Source organism: Lutjanus erythropterus, chromosome 2 (assembly GCF_056507025.1).
Source record: "Lutjanus erythropterus isolate fLutEry1 chromosome 2, fLutEry1.hap2, whole genome shotgun sequence".
Taxonomy (NCBI): Eukaryota; Metazoa; Chordata; class Actinopteri; order Lutjaniformes; family Lutjanidae; genus Lutjanus; species Lutjanus erythropterus.
The window spans coordinates 31500416-31524774 of NC_139318.1; the positions used below are offsets into that span (position 1 = coordinate 31500416).

At 38.7% G+C, this 24359-nt stretch overlaps 1 protein-coding gene across 1 annotated transcript; it reads left to right on the forward strand.

Annotated features, from left to right (window-relative positions):
• igsf8 (immunoglobulin superfamily, member 8) lies at positions 1-24359 on the forward strand. The gene is made up of 8 exons (XM_084737157.1): positions 1-152; positions 311-488; positions 7451-7831; positions 11070-11531; positions 14629-14807; positions 16327-16579; positions 18415-18867; positions 23171-24359. The coding sequence occupies exons 2-8, from the start codon at positions 422-424 to the stop codon at positions 23296-23298; spliced, it is 1923 nt and encodes a 640-aa protein (XP_084593283.1). The 5' UTR covers positions 1-152; positions 311-421; the 3' UTR covers positions 23299-24359.

Consider the following 24359-nt stretch of genomic DNA (forward strand, 5'->3'; position numbering starts at 1 on the left):
CACACACACACACATCAACCCCCTGTGATGCCAGCCGCCCCATGGCTGGACTGAACGGCGTGTCTGTCGAGGCGGTCTAATCTAAAACCAAACCGGGACATTATAATGGAGCCGTCGGTGTGTTGACGGAGATGCGGCGGTGCATGAAGAAGGTGATTAAATCTGCAGCCGTGCACATTATTAATACTTCTGCTGATATCCATCCGCCTGGCTGTTAGCTGATGGCGCTAACTCTCCTCTATCTCTCAGTGTGTGGTTACATTGTTGCATATTTTAATCTCTTTTTCTTGTGTGTGGTTTTGGTTTGCAGACTTTCGGTCTCCACGGCGGGATGAACAACTATGATCGGCGATAACCGAGCAGAGCAACACGGAGAGAGAAATCTGAGTCACTATAATCCATCTGGACACCGGGGGGGAAGATGAAGATGAGGAGGACCATGATGGCTTCGATGAAAACGGCTTTATTCGTATTTCTACAACACTGGGGTGAGTCAGTGCAGTCTGCTGCTGCTGTGTACCTGTTTACTCCGCACACAATGAATAAAACCGCCGCCTCGCCATCTGTCACATGCACATGATGCATTTGCATGATTGTTTCTTCATGCTGCTGACCAGTCACACTATTCATTTAGACTGAATCTGCAGCACGAAGCTTGAAGCATGATTCGGCCTGCCATTTTTTTTTTTCTTTTTTGCAGGGATTTAACTTGTAGTGGAGTACTTTTAGATTGTTGTACTGTTACCTGAGTGAAAGATCCAAGCAGTGCTGGACTCTTAAGTACTGAACTTAAATGCAAATTCTAGGTGGGGCTACTTCTGTTTTACTTGTGTATGATCTTTAAATTATTTTCACAATTAATAGACTAATCGTCTAGTCTACAAAAGGTTACCCCCCAAAACTCTTAATTTACTGTCACAACTGACAAAGACAAGCAGCAAATCCTCTCTTTTAAGAAGCTGGAAATGCCAAATATTTGACTTTTGTGCTTGAAAAAAATGACTGCAACAATTGATTGATTATCATAATAGTTGGCAGCTAAGTGATTGATCAATAATTGTTGCAGCTCAAGTTGAGTGTTTCCTGCAGCTTTATACTTCTACTCCACAACATCTCAGAGTCCAATATTATACTTTTTACTACAACCCACTACTACTGTGATCTGCTTTTCAGATTACAGTGTTTCATACACTTCTCGTCCAGTGAAAACCATGTTTTTCTTTTGAAATTTGATTTTGCCTGCTGTTTTTTGCCTCAGCACACTACTTCTGCCAATGTGGGTCATCTTATGGGGAACTTATCAGCACTTCTCACATTCATGCGCTGTGCAAGTCCTTTTATTAGCTACAGAACTGAATATAGGACAGGAGAGTCCACTATCAAACAAAAATCACACTCAGGCTGTTTGGTCAGAGCAGATAGTAAGGTTGAACAATAATCTAAATGTTATGAAAGGTGAAATGTGTGTCAGAATACCACTAAAGTTAAATATTGCAGTGCTTCAGATATCATCTGCATCTGCATATATTCTACAGACTTCAGAAAACATCTTTGTTTGGTAAAGATCCCTGTAGAAATTACTCTATAATCATTTTATGTTTGTCAATGAAAATGACAATAACGATGTAAAACTAATCAGTCCCTCTAGTCTTGCAAATCATATTGCAATTGCAATATCAGTATTTTTTTTGCCTGTAAACACCACTTTCTACCGGAATGGGTTTACTTATGGGACCCTTAACACCATTTATCAAATTCGTGTGGTCTGCAAGTCATTTTATCACCTACAATCCAAATGTAAAAGTGATTATAGGACAGAAAGGAGAAGTTCACTATCAAATGTGAAAGTCATGGTTGCAGCAGATGGCCTGGTTCTGCTCATGGTTTCGGCCTCTCATAAAAGGGAGTTTTTCCTCACCGCCATCGCCTTTGTGCTTGCTCGTGGTGGGAATTCTTGGTACTCTGTAAATGTCATTACAAAGGGTATGGTGTAGACTTGCTCTGTATGGAAAAAGATAACTTCTGTTATGATTTAGGCCATATAAATAAAATGTACTTGACTATTTGATGGATGCTGAGCCAGTGGTGTGAGAGAAACTGGTGGTTTTGGCCAGTAAAATGAGTGTTTGATGGCATCCAGGAAGTTCCAAATGAAAGTATTTACGTTGCAAGGACACTGTATTGATATTTAAGCAGCGGTTGGTTTTACAGTACTGATACCAACCCTGTAAAAGTTTATTGATTTCTTTGCCCTTTTTTAATGCCTTGAGTTTCATTGTTTGACTGTAGTCATTGTATGTTCACACTACGTGCTTTATCTCCTCAGTGAGGTCATGTGATGTCCTAAAGGTTTCTTGTTTTGTTTTGTTACCATGCCAAAGCAATTATGCTCCTGTCAGCCACAATTGTGTGTGAATGCATGAGTTTACATAAATGTGCATTTGCTTACATAAATGTTCATACTTATAGACATTTTTACAGTATTTGTTTTCTAGTGACAAATATAGTAATGGTAATGACAATATAGTATTTTTTTTTTTTAAAGTACAGAGAAAAAAATAAGTTGGTGAGTATGTGACTTTTGACTTCCAGCTGTTAAATGAAAGTGCAGGTCTGTATCTGCCTCCACTGTGAGTTCAGACGGGGATATACCTAGAAGAATACTTTTTGATTCAAGCGCATGTTTAAGTTGAAAGACATATTGAATCTTGAACTTTATATATTAATCCTAAGCGGAATATTTACATTTGAAGACATTCTTTGCAGAGAGAAAAAAGGTGAGCTAACTAAATGAATCCGAGGTGTGCAAGTTTAAATAAGGCTTTATTTTTTATGTTAAAAAAAAAGGAGATTATAACTCAAATAAGCAGAAATAGCTGAAGGGAATAAAGCTGAAAATTCAAAGCTGTGTTTTAATATTTCAGTCACTTGGGGCTTTTTCTGTGTTTAACTCTGTACCTCGCATTTTTGATGTATTGGAAACATAGTTCAATCTAACAGTTTAGACAAATCAAGTAAAGCCAATTTTATTTATATAGTGCCAAATGATTGCAGGTATTATCACGGTGCACTTTTTCATATAGAGCAGGTCTAGACTGTACTCTTGATAATAATTATTCACAGAGGAAAGTTTTCTTAACTTACAATGAAGACAAATTACCAGTCCTGCTGGGAGAGGACCACAGATTGAGTGAGTGACCAGCTACCTTACACACATTGTTACTGATGTATTTCATGGTATTTGTTTTGTTTTCTCTGCGATATGTTAATTTGTTTTTCTATTAGTCTGTTTTCAGTGTTATGTCATGCCTTATTAAATCATTTTAATTTATAGAGACCCAATAAGTGCCACCAAGAGCAAGCACTAAGGTGACATTGGTGAGGAAATAACTTTTTACCAGGCAGAGAGAGAACATAATGACACAGTTTTTATCTCCCTGCTCTCAATAATAATAATTACATGAATCATATCTAATAACCACATATAGACAGAATCAGTGTGTGGTTCTACACGCATCACTTTGTGGGCTCTGGATGAGTGAACTGGGGCTCCCTCCTTGTAGCGCAGTCAGACGGTTTCTAATCCAGACAGTATCGAGCAGCACTGTGACGAGCTGTGGTGTCCCCCAGCCCTATCACTCCGAGCCCAATGTTAATTAGGACTTGATCCGCTTAAGCCTCCCTCTAGTCTCCCATGTCATTATCTATGGGCGTGTTGTCATGGGGCCACAGCCCTGCCTGTGAGAAAGCTCCAGTTGTTTTTATGTCTCACACACACACAGGTGGGGAGTGTCAGAACACACCAGTCCTGTATTTCTAGTTGTCCACGTAGTTTAAGGTGACAGTTTGGGCATGTTGGAGGTGCCGATCCTTTGTTCAGTGTCAGTTTGTGGGTGTGTGTTTGCAGAGTGTCGGGTTAATCCGGTGGTTCTCAAACTGTGGGGCGGGCCACCCTGGTGGGACATAGAGCCAATGCAGGGAGGGTGTGGATGACCAGGGGAAACGTATGGAGTGAAACTAAATTGAATGAGTATGATTTATAAGGGGGAAATAAACAGAATGTGTGCTAATGCTGCTGTGCTGATATCTATTTCACTAAAATTCAACATTCTTTTAGTTACTTCGCCCACTATTATTAATGACTAATACAAATTGTGCGATGTATAGCCATGAACTTTTTCCAGCAGAGTCTGACTGGGGTTATGACAGAAAAAGTTTGAGAACCACTGCGTTAATCACATCTCATTTGCATCTTTTAGCACCACAAAATTAAAATCTCTTGGTAGGAAGCCAACATTAAAGATGTGTACCCCTCTTATCAAAATCAGTTTTTACAGTTTGCTCCCACAATATTGAAAAGGTTAATTAGGAAAAAGGCTGTCTGTCATTGTTACCCATGTTTGTTAAATACTTGATTCTGATTGGTCAGTAATGGCATTCTGAGGTCTGTCATTTCTTAATAACAGACTGTTGCTATGATATGAATAACAGACTGTTGCTATGATATGAATAACAGACTGTTCCTATGATATGACTAACAGACTGTTGCTATGATATGAATAACAGGCTGTTGGTATGAATAACAGATGCAGTTTTGATCAAAGACATTGAAGGAGCAATATGTTGTTTTTAAATCAATAAAATAATTTTATAATTGATAGTTTTTGTCACATCATTGGTTGGGTACCCATGTAATAAATGAGATAATGCACTGAGTGATGCATTATTGTGAAATAAACCCCAACAAGGTGATTTGGGACTTTGACATGAAACAGAGCTCTGTGCATTACCATTATCTGATGAAGTTATTATCTTGTGTGACCTGTTGGGGTTTTGAATGTGTTTAATTTCACCGAGTTTCAATCAGAAATTTTGAAATTTTAACCATGTTTTTGAGGGATGTCGATACTGAGATTATTAAGTAGTTTTTTTGTCAATGTCCTTATAAAATAATGATAGTGTTTCTGCTTTCTGATTTTAAATTTAGAGAGAAAGAGAGCATTGGTGTCCACAAAATACTAGGCAATGATCTGACAGGCACTAACTTGATATAAACTTACATATTAAAATATGGTATTAAACTTATATATATATGTTGTATGTCTGTTTTCTTACCACAGTATACCGCTGCAGCCTGATAAAGGAAGTGTTAAAATAACTTGTAATGTTACCTTTGTGCTGTGTTATTATTAGTATTTGACTGACTCTGTATCATCACTGAATCTGTGAATATTTTAGGCATCTGTATCATGAGAGCATAGCGATGGCATGAGAAATTTCAGTGCCTGTGGTTGAAAGACGTTTCGGTATTCAGATAACCCAGCATGGTCTGAGCCTATAGCTATTTCGGCTTCCAGGGGAAGTTGGTATGCACCAGACAATGAACAAAATACAATGAGTGTCTGCTCTCACCCCTGAGGCCATCACACTGAATATTTTTACTCATAACCAGAACGCTGAAAATCTACAGGGTTACCAGGCTTTTATATCTAACAGTAAGCAAAGGGGATGGACCAGATTTTTATTTCTCTGTTTTGGCCTGAGGAAAGTTTTCTCACTCAGTTTCAGTGTGATTTTTGGTTTGGAGTTAACAGGTTTAGCTCCTTTCAAAACAATGCTCTGAATGACCTTCAGTTTTGCTGCTTTGAGCACTGAAAAATTACATTTGTAAAACTGAACAGTAACATCTTTTTTTAAATAAAATGACACATCTGCACACAATAACCCAGTTTCATGGAGAACTATTAAGTATGCCAGCAACCACCTGCTGAGCCTACTTAAATTCACCAGGAAGAAACTGCACTGAGGTCCTGCAGAAAGTTGTATCACTGTCAGCTGGAAAATAAATGTTGGCTTTTTGGAGCTGAAACCATAGATTGATTAATTGATTAACGATGGAAACAAAATTAATGTGCAACTGAGTTAAGCTATGCTCCAAATTACATACTTTTTCTTTTTACTTAAATTTTGTGTCACAGACCACAAGAGTGTCAGAGATATGACGAAGTAGTACTTTCCAATTATACACATATTGCATCCAACAGTATGTGCCGTGTCAGAGCAGCAACTCTAGTTTCAGCTTCCCTGTTGTGATAATATGCTGCCTTTATTTGTCTCATATGACAGTAATTTGAATACATTTGTATTCAACTGTTAGTCAGACAAAATAAACAGTGTGAAGATGTCATTTTTGGCTTTAAGATATCAAAATGATGATTGACATATGACCAAAATGATCTTTGTAAGTGTGCAAACCATTTTTTCAGTGAATCAGTGAACTGTTCCTTTTAAATGACTCAGAGATCAAGAATAGAGTTGCAAAGAGTTATTGAGTAGTTGATCAAAAGAATTAGTTGCCATCTATTTTGCTATCTTGATTTAATGTTTTTTGTTTTGCAAGCAAAAACATGAAACATTTGCTGGTTCCAGCATCTTACATGTGTGGATTTGCTGCTTTCCCTCGTCCTTTTTGACTGTAACTGAAGAGTCTTTGGGTTTCGGACTGTTAGTTGGGCAAAAGAAGCAATTTGAAGACTTCACTCTGGGTTGTGAGAAATGTGTGAGAGATGGCACTGATCTGATACTGGCCAAAATCACTGGTTTGGATATCAGGAGAAATACAATCAGATATGATCGATTAGACTAAACGATCATGTTAATGCTAAAATAAACTTTGAACAACGTGCTGTAACGAGAGATGTGTCACAAATAACACATATGAGCTGCATGCATCACATGAACAGGAACTAGAACATCAGTGAGAGCTGTCAGCAGGTAGTTTTTTTTAAGCTCGTGGAAGAAAAAAACAAATTGCATTATACATTTATTCTATTTATTTAGCTAAACTTCATTTTGAATGTTTGAATGATCCTGAAAAATAAGAAAATGGTCCTTAAAGTTGTGTGTGTGAGCAGTGTATTTTGTTTCACAGTGTGAGCATGATGTTTTTTTAGATGTCCGGGTTAAACAAAGTGCATCCGTACAAATCTTATTATTAACGGCTTAGTTATTTAAGAGAGCATAAAAGATGGTATCTAAGTGGCATCAGCAGATACTCAAGAATGAAGTATCAGTATTGGACATGATAATTTTGTATTGAGCCGTCCCTAATTTTATAGACTAGATGATTAATGATTAATGAAAACAGTAATTTGTTTCAGCTGTAATCAAGAATAAAGAAGCTCACTCAGATGATTGTATTTCATGTATTAAATGTGTCATTGTATTCAGGGGAAGCTGGCCCTGCCCCAGCAACAGTGATTTTTCTCCAGAGCTATTTAATGTATTGATTCCCTGTTAGCCAGTCATCAGCTCAGGATATTGATCGCTGGGTTCATGTACCAAACATGCTGCGAGCGAAGAGTGTGACCCACAGAAACTGACACCGTTACTGTTTCCTGCCCGTTCATCACTGTCCTTCTCCCGCTGTCTCTTTGTTTCTCCCTCACAGTGCTGCATTTCGCTGTGTGTCGCGACGTAACTCTTCCTGTGGGACCCCTCTTCCGCGTCGCAGGGTTCCCCCTCTCCCTGCCCTGTTCTGTGTCAGGGTACGAAGGCCCACGCACGCAGGACTTTGAGTGGTTCCTGTACAGGGACGACGCCGGTGGGAGGCAGATGGGGGTGGTGTCGACCAGGGACAAGGGCTTCCCCTACGCCCCGTTCCAGGCCCGGGTGAGGAACGGAGAGGTGAGGGTGGAGAGGGACTCGGGGGACAAGGTCCGGCTGGTGATTCAGAGGCTCCGAGCCGAAGACCAGGGGACGTACGAGTGCTACACACCGAGCACGGACAGCACCTACCAGGGCAACTACAGCGCCAAAGTCACTGTCAAAGGTAAGATCTCTACAACTTTATATATTTAATAGTTTTTGAGCAGCAATGAAAGTCTGTGGCGAGAGGAATAAGATCCATCGCATGTGTTAGTAAGATGAATTCAATGATGGTTTTGGTCTTTTCATGGGATCTGTTGAAAATAATTAAAATAGAGAAAATCACCAGACTTATTCTTAAACCGGAGAGGGGCTTTGAAATCTCTTTAACAGGAGAGGCCTGGTCAAGACAGCATCAGAAGATTTACATTCAAACATTTAAAATGACTATAAATATGACTGAGAAAAACAAACAAGAATAACACATGAACTTAACAACATATGTTCAGTAAATTCACAAATAATTCATGTCTGAAAATGAGTAGAAAGAAGTGAATAGTTCAGGTCCTACCCCCTTTTTTATATTTCATCAATAAACTTTACAGGGTTTTTACAGGTCCTTAAAAATGTGAATTTCAGGCCTTATTTGTCTTAACAACTGTTTGTACTCTGTCTAATTGTGTTTTTGGAATAAAATTGTATTGATCATGCTGTAACAACAACAGAATGAAACCAATATTGAATCAATAAGCACTAGTGCCAACTGCACATGTACTTTTTGTTGCTGTGAATGTGAAACGGGTCTTGTCATCCATCCCATTTCCATTCAGTATGTTATTTTTCAACATGCCTGAAAACTTATTTAATGTTTAATGTTTTAATTTCATCATCACAGTTATTCCATAAAGTACACAAACTCCTTTGATGACAAATTCAATAAACAGAAATGCAATAAATATACAATAAATATAAAATAGATAGATGAAACAAAACCCTCATTATAACAATATATCAAACTAAATAAAATTATGTAAAAACACAGCAAGATCAGCCTCCAGCTTCTTCCTGTTTTGATTTTTTAGCAGCCAGTGCTGGGAACTTAAATCCTTTTTTGGTAAAGATAAAAATATGGCAGCAACACAGAGAATTGAAAAGAATGTCTAGTATTAGAAGCTGAGACGGAATGATTCATAATTTTGTTTATTTATTCTTTTGATCAGATAATTCCTGAGTTAAATCAAAATGTTGCTTTTTTGCCTGCACAAGTAGAGAAATCAGGCAAGGTTTGTCTGAGACATTGGCTGCTTTTGTCATCTGAAAAGAATGGGTAAGGTAGAAAACACTATATGCTCTACAAATGCATGATTCATGATAATTTAGTACATGGATTAATGCAGAATGTATTATGATCTCCTGTTGCTGACTCTTTACAAATGATCGTGTCTCAATGACTTTATGTGTTTGGTTCACATCAGTTAAGGATTGTTATACCATGGTGTGCATGGATACTCTTTGCTGATTGGCTGGCAGGTGTGCGTTCAAACTGTGTAACACTCACATAGTTCAATTTCATCCACTACCCAGCTTGCAACCATAGCAGCATTAAAGAGCACAGCTGTCAAAGCTTACTCATTATCAACTGTGGCAAGCCAGCTGAGTTAACAACTTGTTAAACTAACAACTGGGAAAGAAAACGCACCAGTGGCTGATTTGAACATTTCTTGCTATCTGTTTGGAGAAGGAAACAATTTCGATAAATGGGGTGCAGCAGAGGAGAGAGAAATGGAGAAGAAAAGAAAATAATAACTGAAAAACAGCACAAGGAACTGACACCCAGCGGTAGAGGAAGAGAGGGATGAAACTGATACGACAAAGGCAACAAAACGGGCAGTTAATATACTGAAAGACTTTTGTAAAACACCTTATGTGACTTTTATGCCTTGATAAAGGCTGCAAACTTCACTTCAGGTGGTTCTTCACCTTCAGGTTGTGCCTTCAGACTCGTTGAGTATCCCTTACTCAATTCTTTGTCTCATACAGTTACTTCATAATTGATTGTGATTAACATGAAAGTGTATCTGTGTAAATGTATTTATGCTTATTATCTAAATGTTTGCGTCTGACAGCCAGTTTGATAAAAGCTTAAAGTTTAATATTTCTATAAGAACAGGTACTGTTCTGCGTCAGTGAGGCTGAGCAGATACATGGGTCTGACAAAAAGCTTTATATAACTGGGATCCAGCTAACTTGATTACAAATCAATTAATTTATTAAATAACTGTGAATTAAGTGAACATAATCACGTAGAGACTGGATCATTTGTTAATGGTTAGCACTAGGAATTCATGATAAATTCTGCATTAATTCACGCATTAAATCATCATGAGTCATGCATTAGTTAAAGCCACTACATGAAACTTTCATATTATGTTGATTTTTGATTCTCTGGACAAAAGCTGCTGTCTTGGCTAACATATTACTCACTGTAAATTTTCCTCGGAAAATGTGAACACAGGCTGAGATCAAGGCAGTAAGAAAGACTGATAGTCTCTTCTGCTTATATAGGTCATACAGAGGCATTAGTAATAAATTGAGCCTGTTACATAACCAGTTAAAAACTCCTTTTAGCCGGTTGGAGCATTACTTAAGTATGTGATTTATACCCTTATTGTTAAGTGTCACCAAAATGTGTGAATTTCTTAATATAAGGCATTGAAAAATAATTGTTTTGGTTTTGGTGGCAGGACCTCTGTGTTGTATCATCACTTACTATCACAGATATTCAAACGATACCCAGCCTCAGTATTGACAAGATGATAATCATAGTTTCGTTGTGACATAAGGGAAAAACCAACAAAGTGACGTATTAAAGTTCTGTCATGGAGTTTCCCAGATGAAAAGATTTTATCAGCAACTCTGCACTACATCAGCCAGAAGGATGACATTTTTCATTGATAAATCATACTGTGTTTTTAACTTGGTTCTCATTCTGAGCTGTTATTTATACTTACCATCTGGACACACTTTATTTTTCTTTCTTTCTGCAAAGATCCATCTGCCCAAAATATTTTGGCAATTTCCCACCATCCATATGGTTATCAGTTCTGTTTCTATTCTCGTCTTCTTTGTGTACTCCTGAGTGTATGTTTGTGGGACGCCGGGTGTTAGTTGTGCAGCTGAAGAGTGTTATCTTCATAATAGCCAACTAATCCCCCTTTCTTTGGAAAAGCTAGTACCCAAAGCCAGGGGTGCTAACTGGCTTGCAGTCAGTCTCAGCAGCCGCATTTCATGAGTTAGCATTCTAAACATAGAAACACAGGCAATAGAAATTAAATTTGGCATACTTTTTTCTCCTATCTGGCACCTGCAGCCTCTTGATGTAATATAATTGTCTGTCTGTGTGTCTCTTTGTGCATCCGCAGTGATCCCTGACACACTCCAGATCAGCTACTCCCGCTTGCTCACCAGCCAGCCTGTGCCAGAGGGGGCCGAATTAACGCTGACATGCTCAGCCGGCATCCAATCGGAGCAGCTCACCCATCTGTCCATCATGTTTGGGAAGCGGAGTGGCGGAGAGGATCTGGGAAGCGAGGCGGGAGGGGAGGTCAGCACGGTTAGAGAGATTATCTCCATCGACAAGATGCTTGGGGTGGTCCCTGGGCGTTCCTACAAGAAGCGGTACGACGATGGAGAGATCATGCTGGAGAAGAGGAATGGGGAGGGTGGGCTGGACCTGTACGTGATGAAGATGAAGGCGGTGCAGCCGGATGACACCGGCGCTTATTTCTGTGAGGCCTCGCAGTGGATTCTGGACCGCGATCGATCGTGGCAGAAGATTGCACAAAGGACGATGGATATTGGCAACTTGACTGTTAAACAACTAGGTTGGTATCAACCAGGAAACTGTGTCAATGTTTGTGCTGCTAAAATTGTGTTAACATGTGTCAAGTGCCAAGGTCACACTGCACCAAACATATTGCACAAGATATCGTAAAATACAGTCGGCTCCTCCACTTAGAGAATCAGCCCGAGACAATAAAAGCAGAAGAACTTGAGTTTGGTTTCTGCTTGTCATTTCAAGACTCTGTATTGTTTCTCAGTGGCGTCAGTCGTCCTGGACTTGCGGTGCTGTTGAATACATTGGACTCTTTCCAGGTTTCAGACTGGATGTTTGTGTTGCTTAGAGCTTAACTCTGTGTCTTGCTTGCTTGCTGGCTGACTGAGGGGTTTACGGATGGATAGATAGGGAGCAGATTAAATGCTGGATTCACATCTGTAGTTAACTTATTGCCTTGTTTGCTGGATAGATTAAGCGTTAGGGTGTTTCATTAGCTGCCTGGATGGCCTGATGCTTCTTAGCTTTTTGCTGGGTAGATGGATGGACATCTTATGCTTAGAGCTGATTATTTTCTTCATCCATTTTGCAAGATGTAAGCCAGCATGCTTTTCTGGTTGTTCTGACCCACAATCCTTTGTAAGGGGTGTATAAAGAAGAGGGTCAAAGTTCAAGTAGTGATGTTATGAGGAAGTAGTTATCCTAATTGTGTGCATACTGCATGCAACAGTAAGTACTTTGGAAGGGCAGCTACAGTACATACTGAAAGTGAAAAGAAAAAGTATGTGATTTGAAATGCAGGGTAAGCTTCTCCTAACTGGGAGCGTGCCAAACTGCATCTACTGTAGGTAATACACTGACTATGGATAAGTACCTCATGCAACCCTGCATCAAATAATCTGAACTACCCCTTTAATCCTCTGTTCTATAAAACAGTGACAGATGCTCATCACAATATCTTAGAGCCTGAGCTGACTTTATAAAATGTCTTCTTTTACTGTACTATAATAATTATTAGAATGTAAGACTAAGAAAAGCAACAAGTTTGTACATTTGAGAGCATGAACTCTCATTTTATTTGCATTTTTACGTAAGTTTACATTACTCATTTAGTCATTGACCAAAATAGTCACCAATTAATTTTCTGTCAGCTGACTAATTGCTGCTCTGCCCGCTATCTGTTGAGGATGTCGGCTGTCAGGGCGGCTGACTGACGAGCTTGATGCTCAGCTCTCGTGTTGATTATCCAGCTGGATTTGATGGGTCGATGGCTGGCTGGCCCGGCAGCTGGATAACTGCCCGCTGCCTTGCTGCTGGTCTCATTTTAAATTCTAAAGAGCTTGTGTAGATCTAAAGGATTAAGTAATCTTTTCTCCCACCTTGGCCTCTCGTAGCCTGCAAAGAGGATAACTATCTCTCTGTCAGACTGACTGATGTGTCCATTACTGTCAGAACAGCAGCCTGTCGAGCAGTCCTTCCTCCTTTCCATTTGAATGTCTTGGATGGGGAAGTTAAACCCATATATTACATACGTATGTTTGCTTTAGGGCCGAATAATTAATTGAAATTTTAGGGAAATCACAGCATGGCCTGCTGCAATGTTTGTTAAAGGCAAAATGTGATATTATTAAAGATTTTTTCTAAATTGTTCAGCCATAGTTTGCTCATAGGAAAATACTGTTTTGCCAATTTAACAGCTTTGTCAGTGTAATCTTTGATTAACACAAGTTTCATGTAACACTCAGTTTTGCTTGACGTATTCTAACCACATCTTTTTTTTAATATAAATGTTTGTTTTTATTGACTTGTGTAGCTGATGAGAGGTACAAACCACTTTTCAGTTGAGCTGCAGTGATTAGTCAATAAAATGAGCTGCCAACTATTTTGATGATCGGTTGATTCTTTCAGTGATTTTTAAGCAAAAATTTCAAACATTTGCTTGTTCCAGCTTCTTCAACATCAGGATGTGCTGCTTTCTTTTGTCATTTATAAAAGAAAATGAAGAGTCTTTGGGTTTTGGATTGTCGGTTGGACAAAAGAAGCAAATTGAATGAGTTACTTTGAGCTCTGGGGAAATGTGATGAGCATTTTTAAGAGCTGTTTTGACATTTTATAGACTAAACCAAAGTTTCTCAGTCTGTGGACCTCTTAGCTGAAAGAGAAACAGAGCATATAACCGATTACATCGAGTATTTTTGGTTCTCTGCTCATCTGTGCTCATCTGTAGCTGCTCAGTCAGCAGCAGTTGTCTATTAATAGGCAGATTTATCTTTGCTAATAATTTGTTGGATTAGTGTTATTGTGTTTTTCACACATTTAAATACTTGAAATAACAATGATTTTGGGGACCCCCTACAGTAACTCTGCGGTTCCCCTCCCCCTGAGAACACAGATGGACTAAACAATAAGTCATGAAAATAATCAGCAGATTAATTGATAATGAAAATAGTCATTAGTTGCATTCCTACTTCTTAGTACTACGTATTGGAGCTAAAAGTTATTTAGGTCATTTTTTTTTCTCTTCAGCATCAAAATTGAAGCTAAAGTTGAGGCCTCGAATCTCATCAATGCTTGCATTGTCTTCTCAGACACTTGCTGACAAGCACTATTTAGTTCTGTATTTTCTGGCCCTTGTTGTCTGACTAATACAATGGTCTGACATGTCTCCTTTTGTTACCATAAATAATGTGTCTATTATTGAGCCGATCTGTGCTTACAGAAGTGTTGTGGTTAAAGGAGGCTTCACTCACACAATGGACCAGTCTTTATGTCTTCTAATTATACCAGGGGATTAGTACTATACTAACTATTTAAAACGTTTTCGATCGCACATACTCATTTGTGCTATGTCCTTCTACTGTTATGCTTTATTTGTGTCTCTGAATACAGCACAGTAAGTCTCTTTCACAGAACAATAATAGAGAATTACAGTACAAATGTGATTGTAAACAGTGCTAATCCATTTTATCCAGGCCATTAAATATGTAATGTACTGGAGACACCACAGAAACGATACCCACAGTATATCTCTTCCTGTGAGATTTTTACTGTCCCAGTCTAAGTGCTTGTTCAAGGCTCTCCACACAAAGGAGGATTTACTTTCACTTTTACTAAGCTGGTCTCCCTGTCCCTCTTTCATTTCCCAGCGGAGTCTCTGAGTGTAACGTCCTCGCCCAGAGGGGACGTGACCCTGCAGGTCGGTTCCCCTCTCATCCTGACCTGCGAGGTGTTGGGGCTGCCGGCTGAAGTAAATTCGGGCCTGCTGGTTCAGTGGATGAAGAGGGGATCTGTGAGCAGCGACGTGGCTGGGAGCGGGGGAGTCGAGGTACCAGTTCTCACTCTGCTGACCCGTGTGCACTAACGTGGTTTGTTGTTAAAGCTCAGTGTGTGCAATTGCTGTATACAGTAGGACAACAGCTGCAGTTACATGGACAATATTTCATCCACCCAGATTCGAACGTAACTGCTTACACGGACGATTAAAAAAAGTTATCTGATAAGATGTGCATTTACATGTCTTACACTTTTTTGACATTTGCAAACTGGTTCTGTCTGCTGTGAAATTTTTTTGAAAAATATAACAGAAGAAGAAATGGTTCTTCCAGTTTTCAAGATAGACTCATATGGTGTCTTGAGAACAATATTTGGGTGTCTGCTGTTCTCTCTGGTTCAGAAACATTCTCAGAAGCACATATTTCTCCTGCAGTATTTCAACAGGGGGACAGTGCAAGAGGACATTTACAGCTACATCAAGAACCAGGGCAACACATGGGACAACACGCACAGAAAGAATAAATTTATTCCAACCAGAGAGAGGGGATCTGATTAATATTTACATGGTTATTAGCCATTAATCTTTTCCTATTGAACAGATTTTCAAAGTTTCACACCACTCCTCTACACCGGATTGAAAATCCCTTCTGATCAGGACTGATCAGGCCACTCGTTTCTGGTTGAAGTGGTTATGTGACACATTTTTTATTCTGATTGGACTGTTATTCTGATTATTAGTGGAATTTAAGGGTCACTGTAATGTAGAGGTGTTGGTGTATTTATTTTACACCTGCAATATATAACTGAAGTATATCTTAATCTTTAAGTACATAAGTGAATGCATAATAAAGAGGTCTGATGAAACATTTCACCTCCATTTTATAATTTCATCCCACATTAGAATTTACATTTAGAACGATTTATAACAATTAGCAAAACTAATTAAACTAACTACCTAACTAACTATCCTTTTTAAAATATATAAAAGTAACTTGGACAATAACAGAGAGAGAGAGAAAATAAAACACTCAACAGACAATAAAGTCAGTCAAGTAAGTATAGACAAAACAAAACATCCTTAAACAAGGCATAATATATAACAGACTGCATATGTAAAATAAGTACAATTTAATCCACCATTTACTTACTCAGATGTTCTCCAAGGATGAACAATAAAGCAAAATCAGTTGCAGAAATAAGAAATTGAAGTGTTAAGCCTAATTCATTTTCTGTCAAAGGTACATTACTGTTTCATGGTCATTCAGCTGAAATTACAGATAGATTTGAAATATTATGAGGTGTGGTGCGTTCAGGTGCTGGAGGCTAAGCTCTGATGAATGACACTTGACAGTTGGCTTTGCCTTGCCTTTTCATTCAAGAAGTGAAAAATTGACATTGTGGTTGTTATGACGTTAGCATTCGATTGACATCATCAGTCTACTAAGTTATGGCACGCTTAAGGAAACAGCTAGCAATAATAAAGTCTTGACAGCTTCTAGTACATTGCCTAAAATAAATCACATTTCAGTTAACAGTCTAACCTTTGCTGACATGTTGTGTTTTATGTTCAGGTGGAGGTGGCCCGGATGAGCCCGGATGGTATTGTGAGCTGGGGGGACGACTTGAGCCGAGCCAGCGGCGGCTCTATGGAGAAAGTGGCGGAGGGGAAGTACTCTCTGAAGCTGTTCTCAGCCCGGCCCTTAGACTCAGGGGTGTATCGGTGTGTGGTGAGCGTGTACGCCGGGAGAAGAAACCCTGGACCCTCGACTCCTGCAACCCTCACACAGAAGTCTGAGGGAGTCACCGTCAACCTCAAAACTAAAGGTGAGAGGACATACTCATGTCCTCGGTTGCAGTCTCTCCATCGATGTATTTTAATGCACATTTTGAAGTATCACATTTGGAAAAGTTGATGGAAGCTGCCAAATAAAAATAAAACACCTCCTCAAAGGTTTTATGCTTGATTGAGGTAGTTTTTGCCTTTTTCAAAAAAGCAGAGTTAATGCACTTTTTGGGAGATGGAAACACTTCTGGCATAAAAAAAAATTAACTCAAATGATGATCAGCTGTTTCTGCTCTGACAGTGTCCTCATCGCTCCCATGGCTCTAAGTACATCAGTGGTCGCTCCACTTATACGAAACAAACAGAAATGTCATATTTCCATTATGTTTTCTAAATTGTTTGTTCTTCGCTGTTTGAGGTTCAACTGAAACTAATTACATCATCTTGTTGTGCACTTTTCTTCTGCAATGGTATGATCATTTTCCGACTACAGAATTGGTGCCCTCTACAGCATTTCTTGATGAACAGTAGTGGATGGGAGGCATTTATTGGCATAACAATAAGCGTACATGACTAGTTAGCAAGTGTGTCTTACACACTTACACACTTACACACTTACACACTTACACACTTATCTAGCTAAAGAACTGTTGTAATAGTTAGCTAGAAGTGGACAAAGTGTTGAAATAGTAAGCTAAAAATAATAAAGGTTGAAATAGATAAAAATTAAGGAAAAAAGGTTGAAAAAGTTAGCCAACTGTAAATGGTTTGAATAGTAAGGGATTGATGGATGAAATAACTAAAATTATTGGATAAATGATTGAAATAGTTAGTTAAAAATAATAGTTAAATAGGATTAGTAATTTATTGTGGTTCTACTGTTGATATTAATTTAACCACACTGATCAAAACATGGACCAATCAACTGTGTTAAAAATCTATCATTATCTATCGTCACTTTTATGTAATAACTAGTTATTACATTTCATAAATTTAAATTCAGTTCAAATGAACAAATGATGGGTGGTGTTGATGATGTGGTTCTTGAGTTCATCTGACAGCGCTGAGGTGCTACATTAAAAGGTTGGGAAGATCATATACCTAACTTTTATGAAGGAAATTAAAGTTTCATTTGTATATGAGTTACATGGGCATCAGACATAAGAATTTTTAATTATGGCGAAGGACATTTTCATGACAAAGATTCTCTGTATACATTGTATAATATATGCCATTTATACACTGGTTGTAAAATAAATCAATAATGTATTTATGGGTACAGTAGAATAAAGGCGAGGACTCTAGTCTGGCTGTGAAGGTCATATTAAGTATTAGTATTAATTTGGTCTAATGTAGGGGATTTTTTCTTTCCACTGTTGATTACATTTTCTGTTCGGGGACGTCTGTATTGGTTTAGTCTAAGAAATGATTTAAAGTGATAAATTCATGCAGTGCCTTGGTGGCCCAGAGGTCTGGGCTGTGGGCCATTTGGCTGAGTTGATGTCTGCAACAAGACCTCTGATGCTCACTTCCAGCTTGTCAAATCTGTCTTAAGTTTCTAGTGAATTCATAAAACTTTGTGTGTATTTTCTGAGTAATGAAAACAGAACTTGAGGGATAAATGATAAGTTAGCGTATTATTTCCGTAGTTAAGGTTAGACTGACAAAACTGGAATGTGTGGTTTGTTTCTCTTCATATTTAACTCAGATCAACTTTTAAGATAATGATTGCAAAGATATTGGAAAAATTTAATTGACCGCAGATGAAAATCACACATTTCAGTTTATTTCTTAAACTAACACACACACACACACACACATCTGTTCAGTTTGCCCTACATAAACTCATCTTTGAATGTGCCACTTCCTTCCACAGATGTACTGGTCTCAGCGGTGGCTCAGCTCCCTCGAGGCCCCCTGTTAAAAAGAGGCAGCACCATCACCCTGATCTGCAACGCCACTGTGACGACCACAGGCCCCGCCCAGGCACAGGTGCAGTGGTTGCGGTGGCCACTCCCAGTCATCAAGAGGGCACAGAGCTCAGAGTCTGATGTTGCTGTAACTGACCCCCCTGTTGACAACAAACCCAGACTGGTAGCTGCCCTCATGTACGACGGCGTCGCGAAGATCTACGTCAACAACAGCGAGGTTAGCGTCGACCGGTTGTCCGCAGTCAGCTACAGACTGAGGGTCCACACGGCGACGATGGAGGATCAGGGCATGTATGCGTGTCATGCGGAGGCGTGGGGGCAGGACCCGCATGGAGGCTGGTACAACACAGGGGCCAGAGCCGAGTCAAACGCAGTGACTGTTTACCTGTACGCCAGAGGTGAGTTTGGTCTTTTTAATAACCAGTGATCGTGGATGTAAAGTAATAGATTACAAATCGACACAGTTTATTAACTGTTTTGCAAAGTAGTTTGCTGAGAGCCTGGCTTTTCTTCACACCCACTCAGTTAAAATCATTGTCATTTGGAAGCTGTCCAGTACAACTACAGTCTGATCTATGGGATACTGAACAGCTCCACTGGAGCAATAAAGAGGCAAGAGTTTATCTTTCCCACGTCCATATTTAGGCCAGAAACCACTGACTATAGGAGGAAAAAATTTGATATATCAGCCTATAAAAAATACAAAATATAATATACAATATATAGAATATATACATAGAAACACATTTTTTGCTTTGATCCCTCAAAAGTGGTTAATACTTGTGACAAAGATATACAATGGAGGTAACAGTGGAACTATATTTTACAAATAACATTGTCCATAGGAGGCGACTTTACTGACAAATTACATTAATACATTACATTATTAGACTGTGTGCAAAAGAGCAGAGTGACACTGATAGTTAAAAATACTACTACTACTACTAATAGTACTACTGCTACTAATAATAATAATAAATTGTGGATTGGAGAAAATGCTTATTTAGGAGCTGATAGCAAATTCCCCAGCGTAATGTTCATGCGAGAACAAGGCAACAACAACACACAACACTCTGTCCCTTTCATTGACAATGTCACCATGCCAGTTATTTCAGAAGAGAAAACATTACAGTTCATAACTTAATGTTTTCCTAACACAAGCTTTGTGCTGGGCCTGAATTGACTTGCCATTCAGCCCGGATGCAGACCTTGGTCTAGACTTTGAGAGGTCCTGGGCTGGAGGGCAGCCTGTGTAAATGTCAAGTGTAAATTGCAAGCATTTACTCTTGAACCAGAGAAGTGTCTGCACATTTTAAACAGACTGATTCTTCTCAACATCCTTTCCTAACAGCTCGCAGGGCAGTGTTTCCCTGTGTTTATGTCTTATGTGGATATGCACTTTATGTCAAGTGTTCCCGTCCCATGTAGCAGTAATTTAATTCTGTAGGACTCTGAGAAAACTAGTCATGATCCTTGAGTTCAAACATTGCTTTCAAGCTTGGCTGCAATTATCTATTATTTTCTTTTCCTTTTTTCCCCATTTTTTTTTAAACTCTTTAAACTGAAACTCATTATCAACTGATCTGCTAATTACTTTCTTGATTGATCCTTTTATCTGTAAAATGTCAAAAAAGAAGAGAGAAATGCCCAAGAGTCTAAAGTGACTTTTTAATTTATTGTTTTTTGACCAGCAGATATTCAATTTACTGTCCTTTAAAACAAAGTAAAGCAGTCATTTATTACATCTGAGATGCTGAAACCAAAAAATACTTGGCTTTTTTTCTTATAAAGTGACTGAAACGTTTATTATTTACATTACACTTGTGGTCTTTCACATTAAGAACAGCTTTTTAAAAAAAATAATCAATTAAAGTGTTTCATCAATTAATATCTAATTGTACAGTAAATATGTGAATTAATAAGCTTGTTTACATATTAACTTATTATTCTATAAATACATGAATATACTACATTACAAAGTAATTCATTACTTGATATTTTAGTGGGAAATAAAAGAGAAATATAATAATCCATCACAATATAGTTGAAATTAAAAAGGGTTTTACAAAACAGTCAACAGGTAAATTATTTTCAAACAGATTTTCCTGAATGCATTTTAAACGCAGTTCGAAAAGAAAAGTTGAATTGAGAATACAGATACAATCAGGCATTTTAAAGGGTAATTTCCTTCTCCATTTGCATTAACATTTCCCTGCTGCATTTCCCTTTTCCATTAACTGTTCTGTTTGCCGAGTCTTTTTAGCGTCTCCATTTAGCCTCTCCAGAACAGTCTGAGCCTTGTGCTGATAAAATGAGGTAAAACAATGTAAATTAGCTGTGAGAGGTAACAAGTTCTCTGATCGGTTAGACAGCTGCTCCCAAAGTGTCACAGAAAGGCTACATGGCTGAGCAAATTAAATAGCTACTAGGAAAAGACAAAGCAGCAGGGAAATGGTAATGTAATCAATAGACTAACTGACTAATTGTCTCAGTTTAGTGGCTCTTATTTGTATTTTTTTTTCCTTTTAGTTCCAGTGTAAATGTCTAGAATATATTTGTATAAAATATTAGTCAAAACACAGCAGTAATACGTTGAGAACAGAGCATGTGATCATCTTTACACTCATCATGTGTTTGCCCTGCCGTTGACCTTCTCTGTTCTACGTGACTGTGGATCCTGCAGTGAAACTAAATGGTTTCCAACACCAGATGACTGAATCACCAGAGCAAATTGCCCTTAGTTTATCCAGCAGGACAGGCCATTAACTTGCCTTTCATCAATATGTGTGCTGCCTCAAAGTTAAAGTACTATATAGAAGTCCATATCTGTAATGGTTCAAACCAAACAAATCGATTTTTTCCACCTTTTTCCCGCTCTATGTACAGTATATATCAGGAATTTCAAGGCTGCTAGGCCAGTTTTTTGAGGGCACAAAGGCTAAATGTCGGGGCAACAATGAAGCAACCATAATTTTAAGTTTAATTAATTTACCTTAAAGGGACAGTCCATCCAAATTCAAAAATATCAGTTTTTTTCCTTGGCCTGTAGTGCTATTTATCCATCTAGATTTTTTTGGCGTGAACTGAAAAGTTGTGGAGATGTCAGCAGTAGAGATGTTTTGTTTCTCTGGAATATGATGGGATTAAATGGCACTTGGCACTTGTGGTGTTCAAACCAGAACAACTCAATACCAGTGTCTCCTTCCAAAAATCACGACCCTGTTACTCAAGGTAAACCACAGACCTTGTTGTGAGCAGTTTCATGTAGACAGTTCTGTCTTTCTGCAGTAGAATCGACCGGAAAGAATGAAAAAGAGAGCAGATATCCTCCATGAAATGTATTTATTTATTTATTTCACAAAATGATTTTAAATATTTTGACCTTAATTATTTTTTTTACGAATTACAAATATTTATACAAAGTCAGACGTTCATACATGCTTAGCCATGGACTAATGAGAGACAGTGGACTCTAATTAGTCCAGGATCAGGTGGACTAATTACTATTACTACTACTACTACAACTACTACAACTACTACAGCTACTAATAGTGGCTAGGCTCATAAGCTTCTTTGGTCACTGGGTGAGTTCAGTCAGCTTAGCAATATATGAGCAATGCCTAACATTATATGTTGAGTTTATTGCCTTTTTTCATTTGTTAATGTATCAAACTGTTGTCATAAATTACCCAAGTGAGAAATCAGACCCATTTTGTGCAGCATTTCAGTTGATATTGAAGAATTCAGAATCTCACTGGTGTCTAAAAACCATACTGACAGAGAGCCAGAGAAGAAAACATTGAAATCAGCTGGACATCAGGGCCACTGTGGCCACAGGGCAGATCATTTTTTTGAGGGACAAAAGGCCAAACTGAGTAAGCACAGCAGCCATGGCCTTCATGGCCTCTATGAAATTCCTGCCCTGGTATATGCAGTATTTGACATTTCACTATCTGAAAGTACGCTATAACTAAGCCTGGGCAATATAGCTGAAAAGTGAAGTTTCTATAAGTCTGGATAATTATTGATGTAGCTTGTGACTGATAACATGTTCTGTGCTCCACAGTTGATGTGATGCAATAAGTTTGTTGTATTACTGGTCTTGGTCAGGAAAGTATTACTGCAGTTTGCACAGAATGTTGTTCTCATATTTGTGCATCCATCCATATCTGCGGGGGCGATGGGGAAGCAGTTCTAGCCCAAGCTTCCCTCCAAATCTCTCTACCTCAAATAGTTGTTGTCTGACTTAAAAAAAATCCAAAAAACTGCCATATCAGGGAGCTGACCTTTCCTGTTTTATCTGCACTTATTTTGCATGTGGCTGTCTCACATGTCACTCAGGCTGTTTGTTGTCTCACGTGTAACTACATGCTGTTTCTCACGTGTCAGCGGGGCAACCAAATGACACAGATTGGCTGTTTGCGGGTCACTCGTAGCATCTAGGGATATTTATAAACCAGGGGGACAGCGCACGTGGGGTCTGTCTGTTAAATGATGTGTACTTGTTTCATGCCATCATTGTAGGCTGCATTTAATGCGTTTAAGTGAAACGGTCAAAGATTTTATAGAACTGCCCACGCCTAGTTATATCACAGTTAAAGTAAAACATCTATGAAAGTTTTTGCCCATCAAGCTGTGTTTTCCTCTTTAAAATCAACTGACATCACAGCATGCTTCTTACTTTATTTCTTCTTTCCCCAGTTGCCGACCTCCTCCTCATTCCATTGGTTATCGGAGTCTCCTCCGCCTTGTTTGTGGGCATCGTCATCATCGCGACAGTAACCTGTTGCTTCATGAAGCGACTGGCAAGGCAGCGCGCACAAAAATAAGTGTCTGTCGCTGTCTCCACCTTTCTGAAATCTGAATGTTCACAAAGAGGTGATGCATGGAATATAAAAATGGATGAAATGGCCAAGAAATAACTTAAAGACAAAGTGACTGCCACCCTGTTAGATGATGTTCTGTGTTTCTTGACCTACTTGTTTAACAATCAATGCCAAAAAATTCTGTTTTATATTTTCTTGTATTTTTATATCCGAACCTTCTCTGGAAACAACCATATTTTAGTGATTGCTGCACCAGTAGCCGTAATATCCTAGATTTTTGAAGCCTAACCCACCTTTTTAACGATCCCTTTGTCCAAACTTATCATTCTGTTTCAACTATAAAAGGGTCAAAACACACAGGCAAGACTTTTGTGAGAAGGTGAAAAGTGAAGAAGGTACTGCAGAGTTGTTTTGAGTCTCTCAGATGTGAGGAAAGATGAAGAAAGGCCACACAAACTGCCCTCTCATTGTTACAGTCTAAAGGTACCAAATGGATGTTTTGAATGATGCTGGATCTCGAGTAATGCTTCTATTTTCACACAGACAAAAGAAAATTTGGGGATTTGTTTTCACAAATTGTTGATACCGTTTCAGCTGTCCTTTGCTCAAAGTGCATGTTTTTGTTCCTTTATTACAAACATGATTGAGGTCTAAATGTCTTTGCATGCTGAAGCCTCTAGCACTGCCACTGATGGTCACATGAATGCTGATGGGAGCACTTCAGCCTCCAGAAACTTAATACGAGCAGGGACCTTCCTTCCTTCCAGCGTCTGCAGTCCGGCACCACTCTGCATGTAAACAACGTCTGTCTGTTACTTAATAAGAAAGGCGCTGGCTCGGGACTTTCTGATGCCAAGACCAGTTGAGTACCGATTCTAAACACGAGCATTCCTCGCCTGTGATGCTTCGACGCTGTAACTAGTTTTCTATACGGACTTGTATAGACTGGACAAAGAGAAATGGAAGAGATGTCCGTGATGCACTGAGCTAAAATATGTAAATACTGTATGGAGTTTAGCTGTTTTATTTTTCTTAATGTAAGTAAAACTATGCTGTAAGCGCCA